This window comes from Anolis carolinensis, chromosome 2 (assembly GCF_035594765.1).
Source record: "Anolis carolinensis isolate JA03-04 chromosome 2, rAnoCar3.1.pri, whole genome shotgun sequence".
Classification (NCBI taxonomy): Eukaryota; Metazoa; Chordata; class Lepidosauria; order Squamata; family Dactyloidae; genus Anolis; species Anolis carolinensis.
In genome coordinates this window covers 118,854,844-118,882,697 of record NC_085842.1, presented here as the reverse complement: position 1 = coordinate 118,882,697, position 27,854 = coordinate 118,854,844, and the positions used below count along the sequence as shown (strand labels likewise).

At 39.8% G+C, this 27,854-nt stretch overlaps 1 protein-coding gene across 3 annotated transcripts in view; it reads right to left on the bottom strand.

Moving 5' to 3' along the window:
• Positions 1-2,070: 2,070 nt before the first annotated feature.
• htr4 (5-hydroxytryptamine receptor 4) overlaps positions 2,071-27,854 on the bottom strand; it is a 245,588-nt gene continuing 219,804 nt past the window's right edge. For all 3 annotated transcript variants that reach the window (XM_062970455.1, XM_062970454.1, XM_008104653.3), the window contains one exon: positions 2,071-6,660. Coding sequence is in view for 2 of the 3 variants with exons in the window: in XM_062970454.1 (XP_062826524.1) it covers positions 6,573-6,660 (88 nt within the window). In the remaining variant the exon portion in view is untranslated. The remainder of the gene's footprint in view (positions 6,661-27,854) is intronic.

Below are 27,854 nucleotides of genomic sequence, written 5' to 3'. Positions count from 1 at the left end.
GTATAATACACAGTAATCTTATGTAGTAATTACTGTATTTACAAATTTAGCACCAAAACATTGCAACATTTACTACAAAAACAATGACTACTAAAAGGCAGACTGCCTTGGATAATACAGAACCCTGGATAAGTGAGCTAGGATAAGGAGACTCTACTGTATTATCAATATTATATGTATACACAATATATTATATTATTACCATAGCACAATATTAGTAAATGAAAGAACAATACAATATTTAAAAATAAAAACAATTTTAACCAACATACAGTAAACCTATCAGGATTTCAATGGGAAGTGTGGGCCTGCTTCTGGCCAATGACATAGTCAAGTTAAGTAGGACTGTTGTTGTTGGTGTGTGCCTTCAAGTCATTTCAGACTTTGGGGGAGCCTGAGTCTAAAACTGAGGGCGGGGGCCAGGTAAATGACCTTGGAGGGCCGCATCCGGCCCCCGGGCCTTAGTTTGGGGACCCCTGTTCTAAACTTAGAAAATGAAACCCCAGGTTTCTTTAAGTAAAACAGTGATTTTGTTCATTCCTCCTCATTAATAGCTTTTGCTTCCGGGCCAAAACGTTTGATGATACTCTGATGTGGCTCAGCCATATGTTTAAGTTTTCATATGTGAAACTTCAGAAGGTATGACATGTGGGTGGCTTGCTCCCACATCCTCCGTACAGAGTAAGAGGGGAAGGAGAAGGAGGGAAGAGGAGGGCAACACAATACAATCCAGTTATTATGCAGCTGATTTTGCCAGAACACCCCAGGAGCATTGTGTGAGAGAAAATCATCTTCCATCCTCTTTTGGATGTGCCTTTAAATCAGGGGTGGGTAAAGTGCCATTTGTGCGGCTCCTTAACCCCCTACTACTTCTCAGAAGCACCTCAACTTTACAAAAAAAATAATTAAATAAATAAATAAATAAATAAAATGCAATTTTAGCCATAACAGTATCTGGGAAGCTTCCCAAATACTCTCTAGAAACCTATGCTATCTCCAAACACTTCCACTTTCTTCAGCAGTCAATATCAAATAGTAACAGGAAGTAAGGATCCTTCTACTATGTCACCATTTTGAGAAGGTCTGGAAAGGTAAACAGAGCTATGTGGGCTCACTGTGGAAAGAGATACTGAATGCAAGGGTTTTGGGGTGAAATTGTCACTTGAGATCAAACTGGCCTTTTTACCCTCTTGCTATAAACAATCTAGAACAGGGGTCCCCAGTTATGGCCCGCGGGCCACATGCAGCCCATTGAAGCCATTTATCCGGCCCCCGGTGGTACTGGCTCCCTCCGGAAGGTGTGTGTGGTGAGAAGGAGTAGGAGGGAATGGTGCACGCCTTTCTCTCCTCCATCTCCATACACACCTTTCCCACCGAGGAAGGTGCACACCGGGCAAGGGAGGAGGGAAAGGCACACGCCTTTCCTGCCTCCTCGTTTGCCCCACAAGCACCTTTCCAGCCCCTACCCGGTGCATGCCTTCCTTGGTGATGGAAGAGGGAGCTGGCATAAACCTTGCTGCCATGGGGACAAACCCCATTGCTCCCTCCACCGACGCGGAGGAAAGTGCGCACAAGGCGAGGGAGGATGCGGGAAAGGTATGTGCAAGGTGAGGGAGGAGGGAAAGGCAAGCACCTCTCCCCCCTCCTCCCTCACCCCATGCACGCCTTCCATCTGTCAGGGATGCTTTGCTTGAGCCTTTTGTGCACAAAGGCAGAAGGGGGTTGGACTAGCGGTCCCTTCCAACCCTGATTATTATGTTGTTGTTGTTGTTGTTGTTGTTGTTGTTGTTGGGTAGCTATCTGTCAGGGTGCTTTGATTATGTTTTGGTGCACAAAGGCAGAAAGGGGTTGGACTAGATGGCCCAAGGTGTCTCTTCCAACCCTCTTTATTATTTTGATGCTGCTGATGATGATAATCATCATCATCATCATCATCATCATCATCATCATCATCATCGAGGCTGGGTGGCCATCTGTCTGGGTGCTTTGATTATCTCTGGTGCATAAAAGCAGAACTGAATTGGACTAGATGGCCCAAGGGGTCTCTTCCAACCCTCTTTATTATTTTGATGATGATGATGATGATGATGATAATGATGATTAACATCGAGGCTGGGTGGCCATTTGTCAGGGTGCTTTGATTATCTTTTGGTGTGCAATGGCAGAAGGGGGTTGAACTAGATGGCCCAAGGTGTCTCTTCCAACCCTCTTTATTATTTTGATGATGATGATTAACATCGAGGCTGGGTGGCCATTTGTCAGGGTGCTTTGATTATCTTTTGGTGCACAACGGTAGAAGGGGGTTGGACTAGATGGCCCAAGGGGTCTCTTCCAACCCTCTTTATTATTTTGATGATGATGACGACAACGATGATTAACATTGATGCTGTATTTGTTCCCTTTTTTTAACTTTAAAATAAGATATGTGCAGTGTGCATAGGAATTTGTTCATAGTTTTTTGTTTGTTTTTTTAAACTATAGTCCGGCCCTCCAACAATCTGAGGGACAGTGAACTGGTCCCGTTTCAAAACTTTAGGGACCCCTGATCTAAAGTAAGGCATATGTAACCCTCCTGAAAAGCTAAAGTGAGGGTTGGGAAACCATATGCATGCAGTATAATTGCAACTGTATATTTTTTTTGTCTGTAGTGTCTTCCAGAGCAACACATTTTCTTCTCTCCCCAAGTTCCTCATTTCTTCCTGCAGCTCAAACTGAGGAAAAACAGCAAGGACAAGGTTGGGTCTTCTGCTCCATCACTCTTTCTGACATTCTCCTGGTTTATAGCTTAGAAACTAAACAGATACTAAACTAAACTGAACAAAGTCAGAGTTGTTTAAGATAACACATTGTTTTTCCAAACTCTACCTGGAAACAATCAGTTCCTGAAAGGGAAGGGGGCAGAACTAAAACTCCATCAAAACATTAAGCCAAGTTGACAGTCTTAAGTCATTTCTCCACATTCTTGACAAGCACCGTATTTTAAGTATATTCAGTATATGCTAGATGATTTTCAAGATCAGTTGTATACGTGTTATACAGTATCTACCTAAAATGTGTCTCGATATTCTTGTTTTATGAATAGCCTTTATAGCATTAAAAATAACTTACAGCTAGTTCATAAATCAAATCATGTATTGTACTGGTGACCTACATCAATGTATTTCATTTCAATCAGCTTGGCTTCATTGCCTTTCTCTTTTCATAGGCCAAGATGGATTTTCTGAAACAATTAGTCTGTTCCTCCTTTTTTGTGATCTTACAAGTGCATACTGAGTAGTTTCTACACAAACAAGCTCATATTGCACTGGCTCATCTGTACTCTAATATAGATACCAAATATCCCTATAAATAATGCCACCTTGCCTTTGCCTGTTTACAGCACTGACATTGGGGAGGTGCCTACTTATTGTCTTGTCTACTTATTGTTGTACATCACTTATTTATTTATTTGCTGTATTTATACCCCAACCTTCTCACCTCAAAGGGGACTCAGAGCAGCCTTACAATGGGCAATAATTCAATGCCATGTAAAACAAACATATAATCAAATAAACATGTAAATTAAAACAAAGAATTAAAATGTATAAACATCTTCCAGGCAGGTTTAGTCAAGTTCTAATTGAAATTTATAGCCTCTTATCACGAGCACTTCTTCAGTTTCCCATTTGCAGAATGAAGTGCATTTATTAGCTTTGTAGAACTAATGCAGTTTGATTTCAATAGCACTTCAACTGTCATGCCTCAATGCCATTGATTCCTGGGATTTGTAGTTTGGGGAGACACGAGCACTCTTTAACAAACGGTGGATCATATGAAAAAATGGGTTACCAAAGAGTGGCAGTCAGGTTATTAACTGGGATTGGCTACAGGGAACATACAACTCCTCTGTTGCAGCAACTGCATTGGCTGCCAATCCATTTTTGGGCACAATTCCAATTGCTGGTTTTGACCTGTAATGTTCCATATAACTTGGGTATAGGTTATTTAAAGAACTGTGTTTCTCTGTATGGATCTGTCAGAACTCTAAGATCATCTTTAGAGGCCCATCTCTCTATCCCAGCCCTCTCTCAAGCTCATTTGGTGGGAACAATGGAGAGGGCTTTTTCAGTGGCTGCTCCCTGAATCTGACATTCCCTCCCCAGAGAGACCAGGATGACCCCATGCCTGCTTGCCTTTCACAGACAGGTGGAAATGTACTTTTGCCATCAGGCATTTAGGGAATGAGGAGGACCAGGCTGCTGAAGATGGTGTGAATGGGATCTTGGTGGGGTGGGGGGACTGTGTAGTTTTTAAATATAGTTTTAAATGTACTTGCATCATTTTAAATTGTTTTTATGCTTCACAATACTGAAGATTTTATTGTTTTGTTTTCTATGTATTTGCTTTGTTTTTAATTTGTATCATGCCATGTTAGCTGCCTTGAGTCCTTATATCAGGAGAAACAAGAATAAAATGCCACTGAATTGCATTTGATCTTTTTTTCTTCCTCTTTATATAGTGAATTGCTGTCATGTGACAATAGAACGATAAGGAAGTAAAATGAAAACAAAAACAAAAGATACTTTTTAGCTTCAATACTCAGAAGTCTTTAACGGGAAACAAATAATCCCTTTACAAACAAATAATAAATAATTTCAGACTTTCTTTTATACATAAAAAAATCTGAACATATTTATACAGTGTAACGAAGTATCCGTATTCCAAAGGGAGGTTGCCATCTTTAGGAGAGATCTTTAGCCAAGGAAAGTACAGGGCCATGCCTGGACTGGTACATTTCCAGTGGTATGTAAACCAGATTCCAGGCATCCCTGGCTCTTTAGCCATGCCTGTTGATGCAACATGCAAAAAAGGGTGGAGTGGGGATTCCTGCTAAAAGGGAATGCTGTCACACCTGCATGCAGAACATAGTTGATAAGACATCCTATAAAGGGCCTGTTATGTAGAAGAAATATTTAAAGATGCTGGGAAAGGTTTAGGAAAGGAAACCATTCTCATGGTGCACAGCAAAGAAGATTTCCAGCTGTATGACCCCAGCTCCTTCTCTCCTGGGCTACATCATGGCAGTTGGACAGCAGGTTCCCAGAAGTACTGCTGAGGCTGTGAAAATGCAATGGGCACTGGGCAGTCTTAAGATGTTCTTAGGATGCAGCTTTCTCCAGCCCTAGACAGTACAGCCAATAGAGAGGAATGCTGGAAGGTGCAGTGGCTATACAGTTCTCAGCTCTGATTTACAAGCTATTGCACCAACTCTGGATGTAGTTTGGTGTCTCAAGGAACAAAGGAAGTTCTGCCTGGCTCTATAACATTGAAGCCAAATGACATGCTCTTCAGTATCAGTAGCATGTTCCTCCTTCTGAGAACACACTTGCCATGTTAAAATTCTTCCTCTTACTCTTTACGTTAGCAAATCCAATGGCTTGCCCTGCTGTCACCTTCACTACCAGCTCTGGATTCTAGTCCTTTCCCTCTTGCTTCTTGGATCATTGGATTAACTTTGGCTGATAGCTTGCTACCTTCTGAACACGGGGCTCTTGTCCTGTTACCAGGTAGGAGAATGACCACCAGTAAACCCTGACAAACCTAAAGGCACTCAAATAAGCATTGTATTCAACTCACCCTGTCCCTGAGCCCCTGTCCCTGGTTGTGCTTAAAGGTATGGAGTGCAACTAAATGACTTAAGCCAAGTAGGGCTGTTTTTCAGATGCATCCCTCAGGTATAAAAAGATGTTCACATGTAAACTGGTACAGGCATATCAAGATGGCACTTTTTTCTCAATAGTTCTGTCCCTGGATCTACATTTCCTCCAGAGCTGTCCCTTGCTTATCCTATAAAAATCTCATTAAGATACGGGAGGAAACTGACAGCAACACCTTACAGATGAAAACTAGCTGATGTCCAATGACCACTCTGCTCTTAAAAGATCAGTCTGGTTAGCGCTGCAGGGCTGCGTGGAATATACAGTACTTTCCTTTTACGGTCAATCCTTTTTCCATGGGCCACGCCTCAGCTCTCCTTAGATGGGCAAAGAGATATATTGGGTGGGGAGAGGCATAGGAAACAATTTACAAGATGACTGTTCCCTTTTGCTGTTGCACAGAGGATAGGAAGTACTTCTTGAATAAGCATTCATTATTAAAAACAATTGAGAAATATGTCCCAGTTTCCATTTTTGGTAAAGCAAAACTGTGTCTTGATATTTGTACTTCAAGTCAGACTTCAACATCTGGTGGGAGATTCATATGGTCACCACATAACAAAAAGATGTGTGCGTACAAACACATCAACTGGAGCAATCACAAGAACAACCAAATATCTTGCTTGTTGTTTGTTCATCATACACAAAGCACTAGGACTTGTTTATACATTGCTCTGCAGCAACATCAAAATCTCGTTGTTTTTTCTCCTATGGCAACTTGGCCCATTTGCTTTTGTCAGATGACATAGGATTGTTGTTGGCCCAGGTGACAAATCAATGCAGGAGAGATTATGGCAATATAGACAACATTGATCTGACAGAGCACAACTATCTTGAGGTTTGTCTATATGCTAGATGCATATTCTGGGACTTTGGTCAGAAGCAGGACTCTTGGGATTCGGGATCATTATGAATTGGAAGCTTGTCATGTTCTTGTTGATGTCCATTGTACAAGACTGTGTATCTAGGGAAAGGGGGACATGAAAACCACATTAGAACAGATGAAATATCTTTGTTGGGCTTTAATGAAATGTTAAGCAGGGTGTCCTTTATGGACTTACTTGTTAAAGCAGTTGCAAGTCAAAACTGAAATCAAACATGCCATCACTTTCAATAACATTGATGTTTAATAAAAAATCAATTGTGTAAAATTTAGAGAAAAAGATAAATATCTGAAATTACTCATGCTTTTTAAATAAAAGCATTCAGTTCTGGGTTTAAGTGGCCAATTAGACATTAGAAAAGTAATGGGTTTTGTCTAAAAATGTACAGCAAAGAAGTTACCTTCTTACAAATAATCATAATTATACTAAGAGAATAGCTCCTTACTCATACTGCATCCCCCATCCCATGTCCAATAATGTTCACAAATATACCCCCCAACATTTCACAGATGAAATCCAGGGCACATGTGGGCAAGAAACATCACAGCATGGTCAAGAAGGCTAAATATATGACTCAAGAAGATCACACAAGAAGTTGTGATAGTTTGTTTTTGTCTTTCATCTTACCACTGGAAGGCATTCATTAATAAATCTTGAATTTCAGCCTTTAGATTGAAAGAGGTCATACTAAGGGATCTAGAAATGCTATGGAGATGTTCTCTTTAGGAATTTTCTAGGTTCTCCAGCACAATTCTATAGTATGCTTTAGTCAGAAGTTATTCTTTTCAATAGTAATCTGCATTTTCACATTTCCTCAGCAAGTCCAGAAGCCCTCCCACCCACCCCCAACATAGGGATCATTCTGTATTTCAGAACAAGGCAGTGACTAACAGCCTCAGAATATTCCTTGCCTACGAAACTCAATGAAATCTATGAAGCTGGCATAAGTTGATAGGTAACTTGAATGTGTATACATACACAGAGCATTTTTTGTGCTTTATACAAAAATATCAACTTCAGCTGACCACATCATTAAAAACATTGAACTGACAGGTCAAAATGACTTTATTTAGGTATACCTTTTAAGGACTTGTTTGATGATCTCAGTCTATTTTGGTTTAATTTGATTATTGTCTGTTGATTCTGAAGAGTAATGTCATTGTCTTACTACAATGAAATATTGTCATTGTAATCCAATCTCAGGATCTTGGAAGGATGAAAAATGAAGGTGAAAAATACCTTTTTATTTACAGATTTAAAAATAATACTGGCTGTGTGGCCTTCTTTGTTCCCCTTTTTAGAATACAAAATACAAATATAGAAAATGGTTGCACCTGTCTATTGTGGTTTTAAATAACATCCACCATGGCTAATTGTTCTGTACAATACCTGTCTCCCTATGCCCTCTTCCCTTCTAATTGGTTTCAGGAGAAAGAGAAAGTATAATGCTTCCCTATTCTAATAAACTAGGGTTACAGTTAACAATTGCTGAGGAGCCTAGACTAGGCTATTTTAGTAGATGCCTTGCCTCGAAATAAATCTCCCACCATCTGTTCAGCTGTATAATTACAAATGCAAACAACATAATTCACAACTACATCATAAAAACACAAAGCAGAAAGATTAACATAACTGTCTGTTAGTTATTACAAGCCATGAAGCACCTGTTCAGCTTGTCTCTCATTTTAGGGCACAGATGGGAAGCAAGGTCTTCCTGGAATAGTCTCCATGTGGCTTTTTTATGGCCAGTAGTTTATGTTAGTAGTTTATGGTTTTGTGTTTAGACATAATTTCTTACTGCAATGATGGAACTGAAGATACGACATAATCACAATGACTGAAAAAAAAGTACATTTATATTACATTGGAATTTTAGACAAAGGAACCAAGACTAGGACATGAACATAATAGCCTTTGGCTTTGTCTGCTCCTCTCTTATTCAGGAAGCCACGGACTGATGCTACCACTTCCCTCCCATGAATGATCTCCACTGCAACTGGCAGTAGCAGCATCCCTGTCCTCATTCTCCCTCACGTCAAAGATTGCTCGTGTGAGGAGCAATAGGAATGTTAGTCAGAGTTACTGGACAGACAAAGATATAATAAATCAATTCGAAAATTTCTACAAGGATTTATATAAAAATGATCAAATAAAGAAGGAAGATATAATGAAATATCTGAACAAGAGAAATCTGCAAAAAATTTCGGAGAAACAAAGAGAGAATTTAAACAAACCAATAAATGAACAAGAAATAAAGGCAGCAATTAGGAAAATGGACTCAAATAAGGCACCGGGTCCGGACGTATTTACGGCAGCGTACTATAAAACATTTGAACAGGAATTAATACCTTATCTCAAGAAACTCATGAATGGTATTCTAAATCAGGAAAAGATACCGGAAACATGGAAGGAAGCCAATATAACCATTATACACAAAGAAGGATCCGATCCGGTAAACGTTAAAAATTATAGACCTATCTCCCTTTTGAACATTGACTATAAAATATTTACAGGTATACTATCAGAAAGAATGAAGAAATTTTTAATGGATTTGATTAAAGAAGACCAAACAGGATTTTTGCCAAATAGACATCTAAGAGACAATGTGAGAATAATAATTGATATCCTAGAATACTACGAAGTGAACAGTCAAAAAGAAATGGCCTTAATGGCGGTGGACGCAGAAAAGGCCTTTGATAATATCAATTGGGATTTTTTTAAAATGTTAATGAAAGAAATAGATATTGGCTATCAATTTTCAAATGCAATAGATGCGATATATAAAGAACAAACAGCAAAAATACTAATTAACGGTTCAGAATCGAAGAAGATAAAAATACAAAAAGGCACTCGACAAGGATGTCCGCTGTCCCCACTCATTTTCATATTCGCAATAGAAATTTTACTTAATGTTATAAGAGAAGACTCGAATCTAAAAGGGACCAAAATTAGAAACTTACACTACAAAACAAGAGCATTTGCGGACGATCTGATTTTTATAATTGAAAATCCTATAGAAGATATTCAAAAATGGATTGAGAAAATAAATGAATTTGGCTTAGTAGCAGGGTTTAAGTTAAATAAGTTGGTTCTCGCAGAAGCAGAGGCAGCAGGAGGACATTTTTGCTCCCTGGCTTCAGGTAGGATTTGGCTAAGATTTGGCTAAGATTTTAAACTGAGTGTGGGCTTGGCTCCTGTGGTCAAAGTCTAACTGTTGTGTGACTGTTGTGTTGAAAGAGAGCCAGGTACTTAAGTTGATTGACAGCAGGCATTGTCCCCTGTTAATTGAGTTTCTGGGAAAGCTTTATTTGCCAGTGTGAGTTTCTGCCAGAGCCTGATCCCAGAAGGGCAGTTGGTTCTCGTAGAAGCAGAGGCAGCAGGATGACATTTTTGCTCCCTGGCTTCAGGTAGGATTTGGCTAAGATTTGGCTAAGATTTTAAAGGCACCTTTACTAACTATCCTTTGCAGTACATACAGGAAACAAAGCAACATAAACAAATACACAAAGAGGTGGTTTGTTGCAGTTTGCACATAAAGTGCGTGCATATTACTTAACTGTACAAAGATCCCACTTGGCCACCACACTCACCAAGAGATGCAACAAAAGCAAAACATTCCCATCACATGCACCAGCTGTGGCATGTTCCGCTTTTTCACACAAAAACTAGACAACTACATCTGCTCCAAATGCAAACAGATGACTCTGATGGAGCAGAGGATCCAACAGCTCGAGCACCGTATTAAGACCCTTAAGGACATTCAGGCACTCGAGCTCTTCTTGGACACTGCACAACACGCTGCTGTAGATCAGCAGCCTGCATCACACCAACACCACCAAGACCATGATCAGGAACCTTATGGGGAGATCAACTCAAAGGTAGACAACCCTCAGGCTTGGAAGGTCACCCATAGAAGGAGACGCAGGACCAGGCAGCCTCCGCAGAACTCCTCTGCTCAGCTGCATTTACACAACAGATTTGAAATTCTTACATCATTAACATACAATCAGGAAACACATCTTGTGGAGGACCACAGTTTCTTAGATACTACTCAGTGGACCACCCTGGATCAATGCGCAGGGGATAGCCCTGACGGGGACAGTGCATCACCACAGTCACACTTATGTAATCATGCAAATGCTCCATCCCCAATCATAGACCAGGAGCAACAGGAACATCCTTGGGAGAGTAATGGGCTCTTGGATGTATCGCAATGGATTGTCATTGATGAATGCACTGGGGATGTTGAGGAGGAGGACAACACTTTACACCTACATGATTCACTTCAACAGGAACACTCTTCAGGGGACATACACACTGTCTTGCACAAAAGGGACCCTGTCAATCCTCAAAGGAAACAGGTCTTGGTAGTAGGTGACTCCCTCCTTAGAGGAACGGAAGCCATCATTTCCAGACCGGATGGGATGGCTCGAGAAACATGCTGCCTCCCGGGGGCAAAAATACACCATATCACTCAGAGGCTCAGCAGGCTCCTAAAGCCCCATCACCCTCCCCACCTTATGTTGATACATGTAGGTACCAATGACACCGCTAGGCATACTTTTAACAAGATCACAAATGATTTTCGAGCTCTGGGAACAAAGCTAAAACTGTATAATGTACATGTGATCTTTTCATCCCTCCTCCCTGTTGTAGGACACGGCTCTACAAGAGCCGGAAAAATAGTACAGGTCAATAACTGGCTCAGAAAATGGTGTCAAGAGGAGCATTTTGGCTTCCTTGACCATGGTCTACTCTTCCAAGAGGATGGACTACTGGCAAGCGATGGGGTGCATCTCACACAAGTAGGAAAACATCTTTGTGCACACAGACTCACAAACCTCATCAGGCGCACTTTAAACTAGATCCACTGGGGGAGGGGAACAACAGCCTGGCGAACAATATATTGCCCACGACCACAGGGAACCGCCGAAAGGCTAAACGGAGGGCTGCACAAACACAGCAAGGACCAAGTACAGAGAGCACAATAATCCCAAATAAACAGTTCGAGAGGAGGTCACAGGGGCTTACATGTCTTTACACTAATGCTCAGAGCATGGGAAATAAGCAAGACGAACTCCAACTCCTAGCACAGCACCACACATACGATGTCATAGGCATCACTGAAACCTGGTGGGATGACTCCCGTCACTGGAATTTAACCATTGAGGGCTATAACCTCTTTCACAGAAATAGAACAAAGGGGAGAGGAGGGGGAGTAGCTTTATATGTCAAAAACAGTTACGTTGCAGAAGAAATGCAAGACTGTAATCCGGGAAACCAGCTTGAAAGCATCTGGATAAGAATCAAGGGAACCGGGACTCAAAAAGATCTTGTCGTGGGTGTCTACTACAGACCTCCGAGTCAGGATGAAGGACTTGATGAAGCCTTCTGTCAACAGCTGACCAAACAGGCACAAAGAAGAGATATAGTAGTCATGGGCGATTTCAATTATCCCGATATCTGCTGGAAAACAAACTCAGCCAAGAGTACAAAGTCCAACAAATTCCTCACTTGCCTTGCAGATAATTTTATGGTCCAGAAGGTAGAAGAGGCAACAAGGGGATCAGCAACTCTTGATCTAATCTTAACAAATGTGGAAGACCTGATCAATACAGTTGAAGTGGTTGGATCCTTAGGGGCAAGTGACCATGTGCTCCTGCAGTTTGCAATACAAAGGAATGCTGAAACTAAGACAAGTCAAACACGCTTTCTGGACTTTAAGAGAGCTGACTTCCAAAAAATGAAGGAATTACTGAGCGGCATTCCATGGACGCCGATATTAAAAAACAAGGGAGTTAAGGATGGATGGACTTCCGGGTTGAGCTAATGGCGGAGAGTCGGATCTGCTAGGAGCTGCTAGCAGATCAACCTTTCTAGGCGATCGGGTAGAGCAGAAAGCTCCCTCTCCTTGCACCGACATAGCGGGAGACAGCGTAACCCGGGCGCCGTCCGACGGCCTAAAAGGGGCCCCCTCCTCAAGGGGGGGCACCTACAAAGGTCCGGACAAGGCGCCACAAGGGTACGGCGGATCGCAGGAAGGTGCACCTGGCCAATCCAGGCCACATCTCCAGCCGCTCAACACATTTTAAGATATAGCAGGAGCGTACACGGAAGAGAGAAGGGAAGGATGGGGGATCCGAAAGAAGAACCGTGGCAGCGGTAAGAATCCTCGCTTCCTTATTCCTTTACCCCTAAGAGATAAACGCCCACCCCTTCTCCCCTCGGTTGCAATCTACGGGAACTCTTCGGAAAGAAACTTTTAAAAAGAAAATAACCTATCCCTGGACCCTATTCTCACCCAAACAGTTGGGATTGGAAATCAGAGAACTTGGATTCCCGGAGACTCTCAGTAAGAGCAGGCTCAAGACAAGGCGCTGCCAGGGGGAAAAAATTACTTGAAGACAGGCTGGGGGAAAATGGCGCGGCACTAATACAAAAGAAAATTTCTGACCTTGAAGACGCCTCCGTTCTTGATAAGAGTGGGGGGGAAAAACAAAAACAAGCAGAGAGTACTCCCCAAGGCCAGACTCAAGGCCACTCCCTGGACTGGAAAGAAAAAGAGCCGGGAACCCGGCGAGAACCAGGCTCCCCAAGGTTTCTCTCGCGAGAGGAGAGAGGGAAGACCTGCCAGAGACCTCTCCCAAGTAGCGCAGCGTCACGCGAGAGAGTCACAAGCCCTACGAGACCACCAATACGGAAGGAAGAGAGAGAGAGAGAGTCTCTAAGAGAACTAGGGAGCACCGGGTACCCTCCCCAAAGGAAAAAAAAAGATTAAATCAAAAATAAAATCAAAAATAAAATAAAATACAAAACAAAAGAATTAAATAAACAAACAAAAAACCAATATAAGAGGCACAGTTAAAGAGACCATACAAACAAAAGAGAGCATTAAAGGAGCTAAAAGATATCAAAGCAGCTTCAATTTGCTAAATATATATACATATACGTATAAAAGATCTGCAAAGCAGAATACATAAATACACAATAATACAAAGACTACAAGGGAAGAAAACAAATCTACAGTAAGTAGAAGACTGGTTAAATCGAGAGGATTTGCATATACACACACACACACATACACACACACACACATATATATATATAAATACAAACACAAATCTACAAATCAAACCCAAAACAATAAAAACAATAAAAGGAAAGAGGGAGAAGGGAAAGGGAAGGAAAAGAGGAAGAAGAGGAAGAAGGAAAGAGGAAGAAGGAAAGAAAAAGAAGGAAAGGGGAAGTAAAAGAAAGGGAAGAAAGGGGAAAGTAGAAGGATAGAAGGGAAAGAAGAGAAGAGGAAGAAGAAAAATAAGAAAAGGAAAAAAAAGAGAGAAAGAGAGGAAATTTAAGAAAGGAAAAACAATAATAAACAAATAAATAAAAATAATAATAAAAACAAAAATCAAGGAGGAAGAAAGGAAAAGGAAAAAGGTAAGAGGAAGTTCTCTCCAATATACAAAACACCGGGCAACAAGAGAATCTGAGCTGAAGAGTAAAGTGAGAATTAAAATAAGAGTTAAGATAGGATCAAGGGTTTTTGTTTTGTCCTGTTCTGTTATATTTCTATGAGAATTGAATAAAATATTCCAGCACATCGAATTGTTAAACGAACTAATATCAACTCTCAAATACTGTTTTCCAATATCAAATCTCAAAGTAAATAGTAAATTTAATCATTAATTGCACTTTCTCTCCCACCTCATATTCCCTAGCTTACTAATCAAGCAAGGGATCATAGGTCTCTCTGAATGAAAAATCTCATAAATAATATTTTAGGGAGACCAAATAGAAAAATGGACAGAGACCTCAATGAAGGGAAACTCCTAAGGAGAGCCTCGCTCTCAGAACAGATAAGTCTCAGAGACATCATGAGAGAACTCCAGAAGATGCAGGAAACGCAGAGTATGTACCAAAAAATTTCGCAAGAGCAACTCCTGGATTTTAAGAATGATATGCAACAAGAGTTAGGTACAATGAAAAGGGAAATTCACAACATCCAACAAGAGATCAAAGAGTTGAGACAAGAAAAAGCAGAGCTGAGAACCGAATGGAAGAGCAACTTAGAACAAACAGAGTTAAAGGTTGAAAGCATAAAAGTCAAGAACGATCAGTTAGAACAAAGGCAAGACAGAATGGAAACAAAGGAATTAGAATTCCAGCTCAGATTCCGGAATATCATAGAAGAAAGAAACGAAGATATAAGACAAATAACTTCAGAAATAATTGCCCAGATATTAGAATGCACACAACAAGAGGCAGAAGATGGCCTAGATAGAATGTACAGAATAAATACAAGATATGCGAGAAGATTCAATGTACCGAGAGACACCATTGTAAGATTTGTGAAGATGACTACAAGAGATGAAATACTGAGAAGAAGTTACGAGAAACCAATCATTTACAAAGAAAGAAAAATAGCGATTCTAAAGGAACTTCCTTACGCAGTGCTAGAAAAAAGGAAAAAATACGCAAACTTAACAAAGGAACTAAGGAGAGGTCAAATCAGATATAGGTGGGAAAAAGTGGAAGGGTTAACAATCTTCTACAAAGAGCAAAGATGGTTAATTAACACAGAAGAAAAAGCAAACGAATTTCTAAGAAGACTAATCCAAGACAGGAAAAAAGGGAAAGATCCGGATATAGGCCACACGGAAAAGAAAAAAAGAGCCCGAACGGAATCTCCGGAAAAGACAAATTCCGAACCTGAAATGGAGCTGGAACAATTACCAACAGGAAAAGAAGCACTAACCAAAAATATTCCAGAGAAGAAAGACTGTGTCGACCACTAAAACTCAACATGGACAGGGTACTTAAATGTTTTTCAAATAATGTAAATGGGCTAAACTCACCTAATAAAAGAAATAAAGTATTCAATGAAATTAAAAAAGGAAATTACGATGTGGTGGCTATTCAAGAATCACATATCTCACAAAAGCATGGGAAATATTTAAACCAACCAGAGATTGGAAGGGAATATTATTCTTCCGCGAAAGAAAAAAAGAGAGGGGTAGCAATCTATATAAAAGAGGGACTATCCTCTAAACTCGCGTTTAAAGATAAAGAGGGCAGAATGGTAGGGGTTTTGCTAGACATTCAAAACACAAAACTATTGATATGCAGCATTTACGCACCAAACAACTCAAAATCAAATTTTGCCAGAGAACTCACAGAACATCTAATGAAACAAGAATTTGATAAATTAATGATACTAGGTGACTTCAACGCTGTGGCAGACAGAAGGTTCGACAGAACACAACATAAAAAGAGGGAAAAAGAAAGTAATTCGGGAAATCTACCACAGGTGCTGAAAAATATCCAGAAAGAATTTGACCTCCAGGACACCTGGAGAGTCCACCATGAAGAGGAAAGTGATTACACCTTCTACTCAGCCAGACAAAAAAGCTGGTCTAGAATTGACATGGTATGGACATCGAGATCTTTAACATCTAAAGTAAAATCAATAAAAATCCTACCCAGAACACTATCTGACCATTGCCCAATAGAGTTAACAATAAATCATAAGAAAAAAACTCAAAGATGGAGACTAGAGGATAATTTTCTCAAAAAGGAAAAGGACATTACAAAATTCAGAATTTTATTGAAGGAGTACTTTGATCTAAACTCGACCCCAGACATCACCACACAAACGCTTTGGGATGCAGGGAAGGCAGTAATGAGGGGCTATTTCATGCAGCACTCGGCATGGAAGAAAAGGATGAGAAATGCAAAAGAAAGAGAGTTAGAAGGGAAAATAAGAAAGACAGAACAACAATGGAAGGGAGAACCGGAAAATAATGAACTGAGGTGCAGATTAGAAGCCCTACGAAAACAGAGAGAATTATGGGAGCAAGAAGAAAGAGCAAAACAACTAAAATTCATAAAACAGTACCATTTCTGTAATGCAAATAAACCAGGTAAATGGTTGACAAGGAAATTGAGGAAGAAGAAAGAAAAGTCATACATAAACATCATAAAAACTAATGAGGCTACCTTTACAAAAGAAGAGGACATACTAAATCAATTCAGAACATTTTATAATAATCTTTACAAACAAGAAAACATAGAAGAGGACAAAATAACAAATTTCCTGGATCAACAAAACTTAATCAAAACAACGGACGAACAGAAAAGAGAACTAAACAAAGAAATTTCGGACAAAGAAATAAAAACCGCGATTCGCAAATTAGATTCTCACAAAGCGCCAGGCCCAGATGGACTGACGGCCGCATACTATAAAACATATGAAGAAATTCTGATACCTCATTTGAAAAAGGTTATGAATGAAGTAATGACAGTACGCAAGATCCCACAATCATGGCAGCAAGCTACCATCACAATGATCCACAAAGAAAATTCGATAGAAACAAATATGAAAAACTACAGGCCCATCTCTCTCTTAAATGTCGATTATAAACTATTTACAAATATCCTAGCAAGCAGATTGAAATCATTTCTAAAAACATGGATAAAAGAAGAACAATCCGGCTTTTTGCCCCACAGAAGAATAAGCGACAATGTCAGGACCATCATTAACTTAATTGAATACTATGAAGTGACAAAACAAAAAGAAGTGCTTTTTCTATCACTGGATATTGAAAAGGCTTTTGACAGCGTCGACTGGACCTTCCTTAAAGCCGTACTAAGAAGATTAGAAATTGGCACAGAACTTCAAAATGCGATAGAGACAATCTACGACACACAAGAAGCCAAAATTTTAATAAATGGAACAGTCTCGGAGAATATAAGGATACAAAAAGGAACCAGGCAAGGATGCCCCCTCTCACCCCTTCTTTTCATAATGGTTCTGGAAATATTACTAAACATCATTAGAGAAGATAAAAGTCTAAAGGGTGCAGAAATTCTAGGCCATGAATATAAGTGCAGAGCATTCGCGGACGACATGATGTGCATCATTGAGGACCCAATAAATACCACAAAAAATTGGATAAAAAGATTGGAGGAATATGGAAACATGTCGGGACTCAGATTAAATCTCGAGAAGACTCAAGCGATGACGAAAAATATCTGCGAAGATAGACAAAGAAGACTCATGGAAAGAACAGGCCTAAAAATAACAACGAAGATTAAATATTTGGGAATATACATATCAACAAACAATCACCAACTTTTGAAATATAACTATGAACAAAAGTGGAAAGAAATCAGGAGAGATTTAAACAATTGGAACAATCTGGGGCTATCGCTACTAGGGAGAATTGCGACAATCAAGACTTATATACTCCCAAAGATGTTGTACCTATTTCAAAATATACCAATTATTGGGACCCTAAAACCCTTTTCAGATTGGCGGAAAGACATTTCCAGATTCATATGGCAAGGAAGAAAACCGAGAATAAAACTCAAAAATCTCTCAGATGACAGGACCAGAGGCGGTATGAACCTTCCAGATCTGCGCCTATATTATGAAGCAACAGCGATATCATGGATCAGGGACTGGCTTCTCCAAAAAAACAAGAAAATGTTGAATGTAGAAGGCTTCAATTTAAAATCGGGCTGGCATGTACATTTATGGGGGTCACCGGACAAAAATGAAAAGAAATCTTTTAGAAATCATACAATAAGAGACTCCTTAAATAGGATCTGGGAGAAATACAAAAAAAGGATGTTTCCAAAAACACCAATGTGGTTATCGCCACTTGATTTAATCCAGAAGAGTTATCCAAGAAAATCGAATTGGCCAACTTATAGAGATCTTCTAACAACACAAGGAAACAATTATGTCTTAAAATCCCAGGAAGAAATCGTGGTATCATTCAAGCAAGTAACATGGCTCCACTTCAGACAAATAAAGGAACAATTTAATATAGATAACCGAACAGGCTTCATGAGGAAGGACTCAGATTGGGAAAAAATATTGGAGTCCGAAAACAAGACAATCACAAAAATCTACAAAAAACTATTGGAGTGGGACACCGAAACTGAACATGTCAAGACTTGCATGACACAATGGGCCAGAGACATTGGCAGGCCAATCATGTATGAAGACTGGGAAAAGATTTGGAATAAAAATATAAAATTTACTTACGCTGCGGATCTAAAAGAAAATCAATACAAAATGCAATACAGATGGTACATCACCCCAAAGAAATTAGGACACTACAGGAAAAACACGCGAACAAAATGCTGGAAATGCCAGGGAAAAGAGGGGAATTTCTTCCACATGTGGTGGACATGTACTAAATCAAAGGTATATTGGAACGAAATACACAAAGAATGCGGAAAAATAATGAAAAAGAATCTTCAGATGAGGCCAGAATTATATCTGCTAGGACTGACAAACACGAAACTTGACATGAATGAGGAAAAGGTATTAAACTACTTAATCATAGGAGCCAGAATAGTTTTCGCAAAGGTATGGAGATCAAACCAGATACCATCCATTACCCAATGGTTATCAAAGATATGGGACATAAAGAATATGGACAAACTGACGTTCTTGATGAGAAAGCACCAAGGCACGCCAATGAAAGAAACCGATTGGTCAAACTTTGAGGAGTACACAAGATCAAGAATGACTCATGAGGGGAAGGTGATATAACCTACAAGAAATCCAAAAAAAAAAAAAAAAAAAAAAAAAAAGAAGAAGAAGAAGTTAACAATTCAGCAAAATAATACTGAAAGTAAAGAGGAATACCCTCACTTGAGATAACCAAAGATCCTCCACATCAAACAATTAACCACAGGGACCTTCAAGAGACAACGTGTTACCACAAACCCAATATCTCACTATTTCTTCCATAAGTACCTGCACTCCCCATCTTACCTGCATGCCCCCCCTCACCCCCCCCTCAAGTTACTATAAGTTCTATCCCCTACCCTTCTTCTATAACAGAACTGTTTCTCACAGAATACGATCCTGTAACAAAAGCTATCAATAAAAATTATTGAAAAAAAAAAAAAAGGATGGATGGGAGTTTTTCAAAAGTGAAATACTCACGGCGCAAATGCAAACAGTGCCAACAAAGAAGAAAAATAAGACAAGTGCAAAGAAGCCAGAATGGATGTCCAAAGAACTTCTAACTGAGCTAAAGCTCAAAAGTGACATGCACAAGAAGTAGAAAAGGGGAGAAATCACCAAAGAAGAATTCAAACGTATAGCCAACACCTGTAGGGAAAAGGTTCGCAAGGCTAAAGCGCAAAATGAGCTCAGGCTTGCCAGGGACATAAAAAACAACAAAAAAGGCTTTTTTGCTTACGTTGGTAGAAAAAGGAAGAAAAAGGAGGCGATAGGGCCATTGCAAGGAGAAGATGGGGTGATGGCGACAGGGGACAGGGAAAAGGCAGAACTGCTCAATACCTTCTTTGCCTCGGTCTTCTCAGAAAAAGAAAGCCATCTTCAACCTCAGCAACACGGAATGGACGAAGGATTGGGGGAAATCCAACCCCAAATAGGGAGACACGTTGTCCAGGAACACCTGGCCTCTCTAAACGAATTCAAGTCCCCAGGGCCAGATCAGCTACACCCAAGAGTACTGAAGGAACTAGCGGAAGTTATTTCAGAACCACTGGCAATTATCTTCGAGAGTTCTTGGAGAACGGGAGAAGTCCCAGCAGATTGGAGGAGGGCGAATGTGGTCCCTATCTTCAAGAAGGGAAAAAAGAACGACCCAAACAATTACCGTCCGGTCAGCCTCACATCAATACCAGGCAAAATTCTGGAAAAGATCATTAAGGAAGTGGTCTGCGAACACTTAGAAACAAATGCGGTCATTGCTAATAGTCAACACGGATTTACCAAAAACAAGTCATGCCAGACTAATCTGATCTCTTTTTTCGATAGAGTTACGAGTTGGGTCGATACAGGGAATGCTGTGGATGTAGCGTACCTGGATTTCAGTAAGGCCTTCGACAAAGTCCCCCACGACCTTCTGGCAAACAAACTAGTAAAATGTGGGCTAGACAAAACTACGGTTAGGTGGATCTGTAATTGGCTAAGCGAACGAACCCAAAGGGTGCTCACCAATGCGTCGTCTTCATCATGGAAAGAAGTGACAAGTGGAGTGCCGCAGGGCTCCGTCCTGGGCCCGGTTCTGTTCAACATCTTTATTAACGACTTAGACGAAGGGTTAGAAGGCACGATCATCAAGTTTGCAGACGACACAAAACTGGGAGGGATAGCTAACACTCCAGAAGACAGGAGCAGAATTCAAAACGATCTTGACAGACTAGAGAGATGGGCCAAAACTAACAAAATGAAGTTCAACAGGGACAAATGCAAGATACTTCACTTCGGCAGAAAAAATGGAAATCAAAGATACAGAATGGGGGACGCCTGGCTTGACAGCAGTGTGTGCGAAAAAGACCTTGGAGTCCTCGTGGACAACAAGTTAAACATGAGCCAACAATGTGATGCGGCTGCTAAAAAAGCCAATGGGATTCTGGCCTGCATCAATAGGGGAATAGCGTCTAGATCCAGGGAAGTTATGCTCCCCCTCTATTCTGCCTTGGTCAGACCACACCTGGAATACTGTGTCCAATTTTGGGCACCACAGTTGAAGGGAGATGTTGACAAACTGGAAAGCGTCCAGAGGAGGGCGACTAAAATGATTAAGGGTCTGGAGAACAAGCCCTATGTGGAGCGGCTTAAAGAGCTGGGCATGTTTAGCCTGCAGAAGAGAAGGCTGAGAGGAGACATGATAGCCATGTACAAATACGTGAAGGGAAGTCATAGGGAAGAGGGAGCAAGCTTGTTTTCTGCTGCCCTGCAGACTAGGACACGGAACAATGGCTTCAAACTACAGGAAAGGAGATTCCACTTGAACATCAGGAAGAACTTCCTCACTGTGAGAGCTGTTCGACAGTGGAACTCTCTCCCCGGGGCCGTGGTGGAGGCTCCTTCCTTGGAGGCTTTTAAGCAGAGGCTGGATGGCCATCTGTCGGGGGTGCTTTGAATGCGATTTCCTGCTTCTTAGCAGGGGGTTGGACTAGATGGCCCATGTGGTCTCTTCCAACTCTACTATTCTATGATTCTATGATTCTAAGAAAAAGTCGATGATCCTAACGAAAAATATTAACAAAAAAGAACAAGAAAAATTGAAGGAAATCTCAGGCGTACAACTCACAAATAAAATTAACTATTTGGGAATTAATATCACAGCTAAAAATACACAGCTACTAAAGAATAACTATGAGGAAAAATGGGTGGAAATAAAGAAAAATTTGGAAAACTGGAAAAACTTAAAACTCTCTCTCTTAGGAAGGATTTCGGTGATTAAAATGAATATCCTCCCTAAAATGCTATTTTTATTTCAAAATTTACCAATAATTAGGAACCAGACATTGCTTCAAAAGTGGAAAAAAGACTTAACAAAATTCGTGTGGCAAGGGAAAAGACCTAGAATAAAATATACAAATTTAATAGATGAAACGAAAAGAGGGGGATTGGGTATGCCGGATTTAAAATCGTATTACGAAGCCTGTGCCCTCTTATATGTAAAGGACTGGACTACCTTAAAAAGAGACTCGATAATAAATCTAGAAGGCCATGACCTACGTACAGGCTGGCATGCATACTTGTGGTATGACAAAATGAAATCAGAAAAAAATTTTGGCAATCACTTTATAAGATCAGCGGTAATGAAAGTGTGGATTAAATATAAACCAAGAATATATCCAAAGACTCCATTATGGATTTCGCCTCTTGAAGCATGCCAAAGGAGACTATCTGGTATGGAGAAATGGCCCCTTTACAAAGATATATTAGTACAGGTGGGAGGACAAACAGAAATGAGAACTCAAGAGGATATAAATGCAAAGTTCACAAATATCTCATGGTTCCAACATAGACAGTTAAGGGAATTCTTCAACAAAGACAGGAAACAAGGTTTTATGGATAAAGAAACATTCTGGGACAGAATAATGACTTCGGAAAAAAAAGTGATAACAAAACTCTATAGACATATACTGGAATGGGCTACTGAGGAAGAAACAGTTAAGGAATGTATGACAAAATGGGCAGCAAATTTTGGGAGAACAATTCGAATGGAGCAATGGGAAACTATGTGGAATCGAAAAATGAAGCAAATGTATTCATATGATCTGAAAGAAAATTGGATTAAAATGTTTTACAGATGGTACATAACGCCACAGAAATTAGGTTTTTACTATAAGGACATGAATACCGCCTGTTGGAAATGTAAGCAGCATGAAGGAACTTTTTTTCATATGTGGTGGTCGTGTGATAAGGCGAAAAAATATTGGAAAACCATATATGAAAGTATGCAAAAAATCTTAAAAACTAACTACCAATTCAAACCAGAACTTTTCCTTCTAGGAATCACGGAACTGAAGCTAACAGAAAATGAGGAACTGTTAATTAATTATATGACTACGGCAGCAAGGATCACATATGCAAAGTATTGGAGACAGGAGGAAATACCGGACGCAGACCAATGGTTACTCAAATTAATGGAAATTAAAAACATGGATAGGCTAACATATATAATAACGAAACACCAAGGAGTGCCCAAGAGATGTACAGACTGGAAACCAATATTAGTCTATATACAACAAAGAAGAATGACAATATGTATGTAGAGATAAAGACTGAGGCTTCAATTATAGGACATAGACTGACAATATTTGAAATTACGGAGCATGTAAAGATAAGCTGACAACACGAACAGGTCGCGGGGTTAAAAAAGTCTTGCTATAGAGAAGCAGATTCAGAAACGGAAGGAAACTAATTCAGGGGTAAAAACTTCCCTTGAGAGACAATCTGGTTTAGATATGGATGGAAGTCAAGCCAGACATGTGTGTATTTTTTTTTATTAAACCACTACCCTCACATCTCCTCCCCTACTATCCAATCTCCCAATTTCCTACTTTCCTATAACCAAAATGTTCCCCCACTTTTATTGTTATCTTATGAAATCTAAATAAAAGTTAAAAAAAAAAAGGAATGTTAATCAGCTGCTTCCCAAGCATCAGGGAAATAAATCCCCATTGCTCACATCAGCTGCTTCCTACCAAGAAGCGATTGAGCTTTCTCCATTTGTAACTCCTGAATAAGATTCTGGACCAATTCTTAGTCCCGGCAAGAGTAGATCCTTCAATCAATTGGAGAATTGTTGATTTACCATTCAGATGTTGATTCAGTGGGTCTATTAAGACCAGCAATCAGATTTAGACCAAGAAGACTTTGTTATCTGTAAGCTGGATGGGTTTTTTAAAATCATCATAAGTGTTGGTAGGATGGTGAAGGTGGGCATGGCAACTACCTAAAATAGCCATTCAATGCCACTGATTTAAGTATGGAAAGATGTTTGATACAAACTTTATATCCAGCTCACTTTGCAATAGAGGACTACATTTATGGGGTTCAAGTACACATGATTTTGTGAATTAGAAATCAATGGTATCATGAAGTTTTTTGGTATTTATATCCAAATAATAATGTTATGCTTAATTATTTGAAAAACATATATTTTACTTTTTCACTTGCCAATTCATTCATGGGAGCAATTACTTGGAGAATCACTCACATTTGAAACTGATCATATATTAGCATTAGGATAATTTAAATACATGTCAACACTTCAGGACAGAGGTGTTGACATGTATTCTCTCAGAGTTGTTTTTACTGCCCGTTTCAAGTTTATCTGCCCCAGAAGGTCTTCAACAGAGAGATGGTCACACTCATTATGAAAAGTGAAAGTGTATTTTGACATATTCTGCTCTTGCCTTGGCTAAGCAAACCTTTAAAAAATCTATTTATTTCTCCTCTTCCTTTATTTTGCTGAAGGTTTATTCAAACTAACTTCCAGCGGAAAAAAGGAAGGAGAACAAACAGAATTCATGAAGGTTTACTTTGTGAGGATAACAGCAGAGGAAGTCAAAATATATTATTTTCATCACAGGTCCCTCTCTTTTCTCAAGAATCTCTAGGGGTTTAAAAAACTCATGAATAGTTACAAATGCTTGAGTATTCACTCTAGCAGGACACTATGAATAACTTTTCAAAATCATCTCATAAAATGAGGGCTTCATCTTCTCCCAGTGAAGCTGACATTAAATCAATTGGTCCTGATACAGAGATAATGTTCATGTCTCTCATATCATTCACTGCACTAATTTATAACTGTTCCTGCAACAGTTGGTAACAATTATTGCTTGCTTAACCATCGCCCAATTTATTTTCCAATCCAGTTCTCACAAACAGCAAAGAAAAAGGGAAATTTGTGTTTTGTTCCATTTCTTCAGGTTTTATAACATAAAATGATCTTTCAAATGATTCCTCTAAATAGCAAACCAGAATACCAGAAAAAGGTTAATTTAGAACCCCCTTCTTTAATATCCAAATACACCATTAGATAAGGATCCTAACAAAATACTATACTGCTATAATGCTATGTTACATTATGACTGCCATCTCAACATCAGAAGGATCTGTATCTATCTATATATAGTGCATAATGGGATATAAATATATGAACGACTTCTCACTGATGCTTGCCTACACAGTTCAGATCCTCTTTTTTACCATGTTTATGAAAAGCTAGTCTCTTAACCTTTCTTCTTATGGCCTAACTATAAAATCATATGTCAATTATTGAAAGTTATAAAAGAGACTTGCACATTCCTCTACCCTCTGAGACTCCCTTTCCTGTTAGTGAAAATGGCTACTTTTATGGGGTATTCTTCCACATCTCAGCTTGCAAAATCACAGTTTACATTGCTATCATAGACTGAAACCAGGATTCAGGCATCATTCTGCATTATAGTTGCTGAAAAATAGCAAAAGGAAATGAGATTCACATGCTTTTCTGGAGAAAGGAAAGTGAGACTATTGGAGAGAAGTGTGCCATGGCACAGTTCCTATTAGAATAACTCTTAACTCAACAGCTGGGCCCTCTGACATTTGTCCTCCAGGCTACACCACGTGCCATCAATCTGCGCCAGTCTTCTCAAAACTTCTCATGTTTATCAGTGCTGTTCACATGAAATAACATCCAGGCCTCCCAGGTCCTTTTAGCTTCTGGAAACATTTGCAACAAAAGAAGGCTATTTTACATGGTCTTTAAAGGTTTTAGTTTCTTCATCACCTAATGCAGTCAATTAAACTCCTAAGCTCCACCTTCAGCAGATGATAGAGATTATTTAGTACTTTACTTGGCAGTACATACTTAACTTCAGTAGTATAAATGAATTTGAAATTATGGCTGTTGCTCTATATGCATTAAATAATATAAATACATGTTTTTCTCCAAGTTGCTACATTTTTTTAAATGAGACACCCCTCCCATAGCTCCAAATTTGCTGGATCATTGCAAAGCACAATATGCATCAGAATACATTAATTTTTTCCACATCTGTTGCTCCAGATTCAGCCGCTGTGCAAGTTGAAATCTGGTTCATTCCACAATTGTCATGCTACAAATATAATGTTTTATGAGAATTTCTTTTACAAAGCCCACAATCTCCCACTGAGCATGAATCATTGTAAAAAAAATCTCTGGTAAATAGCAACATGACCTACCATGATTACTGCATTTCTGTTGTTCATTATTTATTGTTCTTATTTCACTCCCATCAAGACAACACAGACCAGAATATATGAGCATGTGCTGCCTTGTTGGTGCATAAAACCCACATTTTAGTAAACCTGATGACTTATGACCTCATCAGATGCGTAGTTTTCCCCATTTCAGCATGCTGCCAGCATGGTGCTGGTACTGAGTCTGCCGGAGCCCATCAAATGACGCAGGGCTACTTCCACGTTGACAGTGCGCTGAGAGGGAGCCCTGAGGAGTTGGGTGACTACCCATCTCCTAATCGAAGAAGCTGGGGACAGCATGGAAGGAAGCTGGGGACAGCACAGGAACATCATGTAATGGCAGCTCACGACCCACAACGGTAAGGGGATGAATCTGAGTGCTGCCCCACAGTTTCCCACACTGTCCCCAGGCTTCTGGACCTCCATGTAATGAGGTCCTGTAAGTGTCCAGGGACTACAAGTGTCTACTTGTTTAAGGTCTTGTGACAAAGTTAATTAGCACTGGATCATCATACTGCTGCATTTTCAAAGCAAGCCACAACAGCCGTTCCAACCTCTTGATCCAAGGAGATACAAGAAAGTCTTTATCTAATGCAGCAATAGCTGTTTTTCAGATAGGATCTAGTCTTCCGAGCCTCCCAATCATGTACCCAACATCTTCCAGAGATTAATTAAGCTTTCTTTGCTTCTCCCTTGCAAGACTATCTGCATATACCTTTCTCAATCTTAATTAACAGCTTCTAGCTCTTCTCTTTGTATGTGGAAAAATAGCTAGTGGGAAAAAAAGATACTGAACAGCTCAGAAAAAGAAATGATAGATCTAAGATGCCATTCTGAACTCTGCAATCAAAGCAGCCTAACATTTGCAGTCTTAGGGCAGTACTAGATATTTCAAATGGCACAAAGACATTTCAAAAGATGCTGGAAGAAATGATTTATTAGTATCTTTACCAGCCAGAACTGTAAGATGGAGGAAAGTATATAGCCATTTTAAGGGCAGCAACGGGGGGGGGGGGGGAGCGGGGGGAGCCTAAATAAAAACATGCCACCTGAGGTGGTTCCTGACAGTATGATTCAAGTAGTAGTTAGGTAAGTGTGGTAGAGTTAATGCACTCTCATAAATAAAAAAGGGCCTACTCTCCTTTTCTTTGTGCTTATAAGCTATTGCTCTACAGTAGCTATTGAGTTTGCCTTCACACGGCTGCCTGGTTAAAATGCATGTAAATGTGACAGCGGCCTTTTTCAAAATAATCCTGTATCCTAAAATTATGGATAATTAATTCAGTAGCTGCACTTGTTACTTGTTCCCAAAGTGACACCACCCTACAACCACTCGCATAATGATTACTCCTCTACCTCATAAGCAGCAGAAATTAATTTCTGAATTCTCTAGTTGTCAAAACAGGATCCAAAGCTCAAAGTGATCTGAATCTTTTAAATATAAAATACTACTTCAACAACTATGATTAAGTTCTTCTGCAGTTAATTCTGATTAGATTGTGTCTTTCATAGTGGTAGAAGCTATGGCAATGAGTTCATCCAGTGCTGGGATGAAAAGGAGAGGCAGTGTGTTGTAGTGGTTTGAGCACTGGACTATGACTCTGGAGATTAGAACTTGAGTCCTCACTCGGCCAAGCAAATCTAATAAATGACTGTGGGTGAATCACATTTTCTCAACCCCTTGTAATAGGGTTACCTTAGGGTCACCACTAGTTACGTAGAAACTGAGCGCAAACAACAACAAGAAGGGAT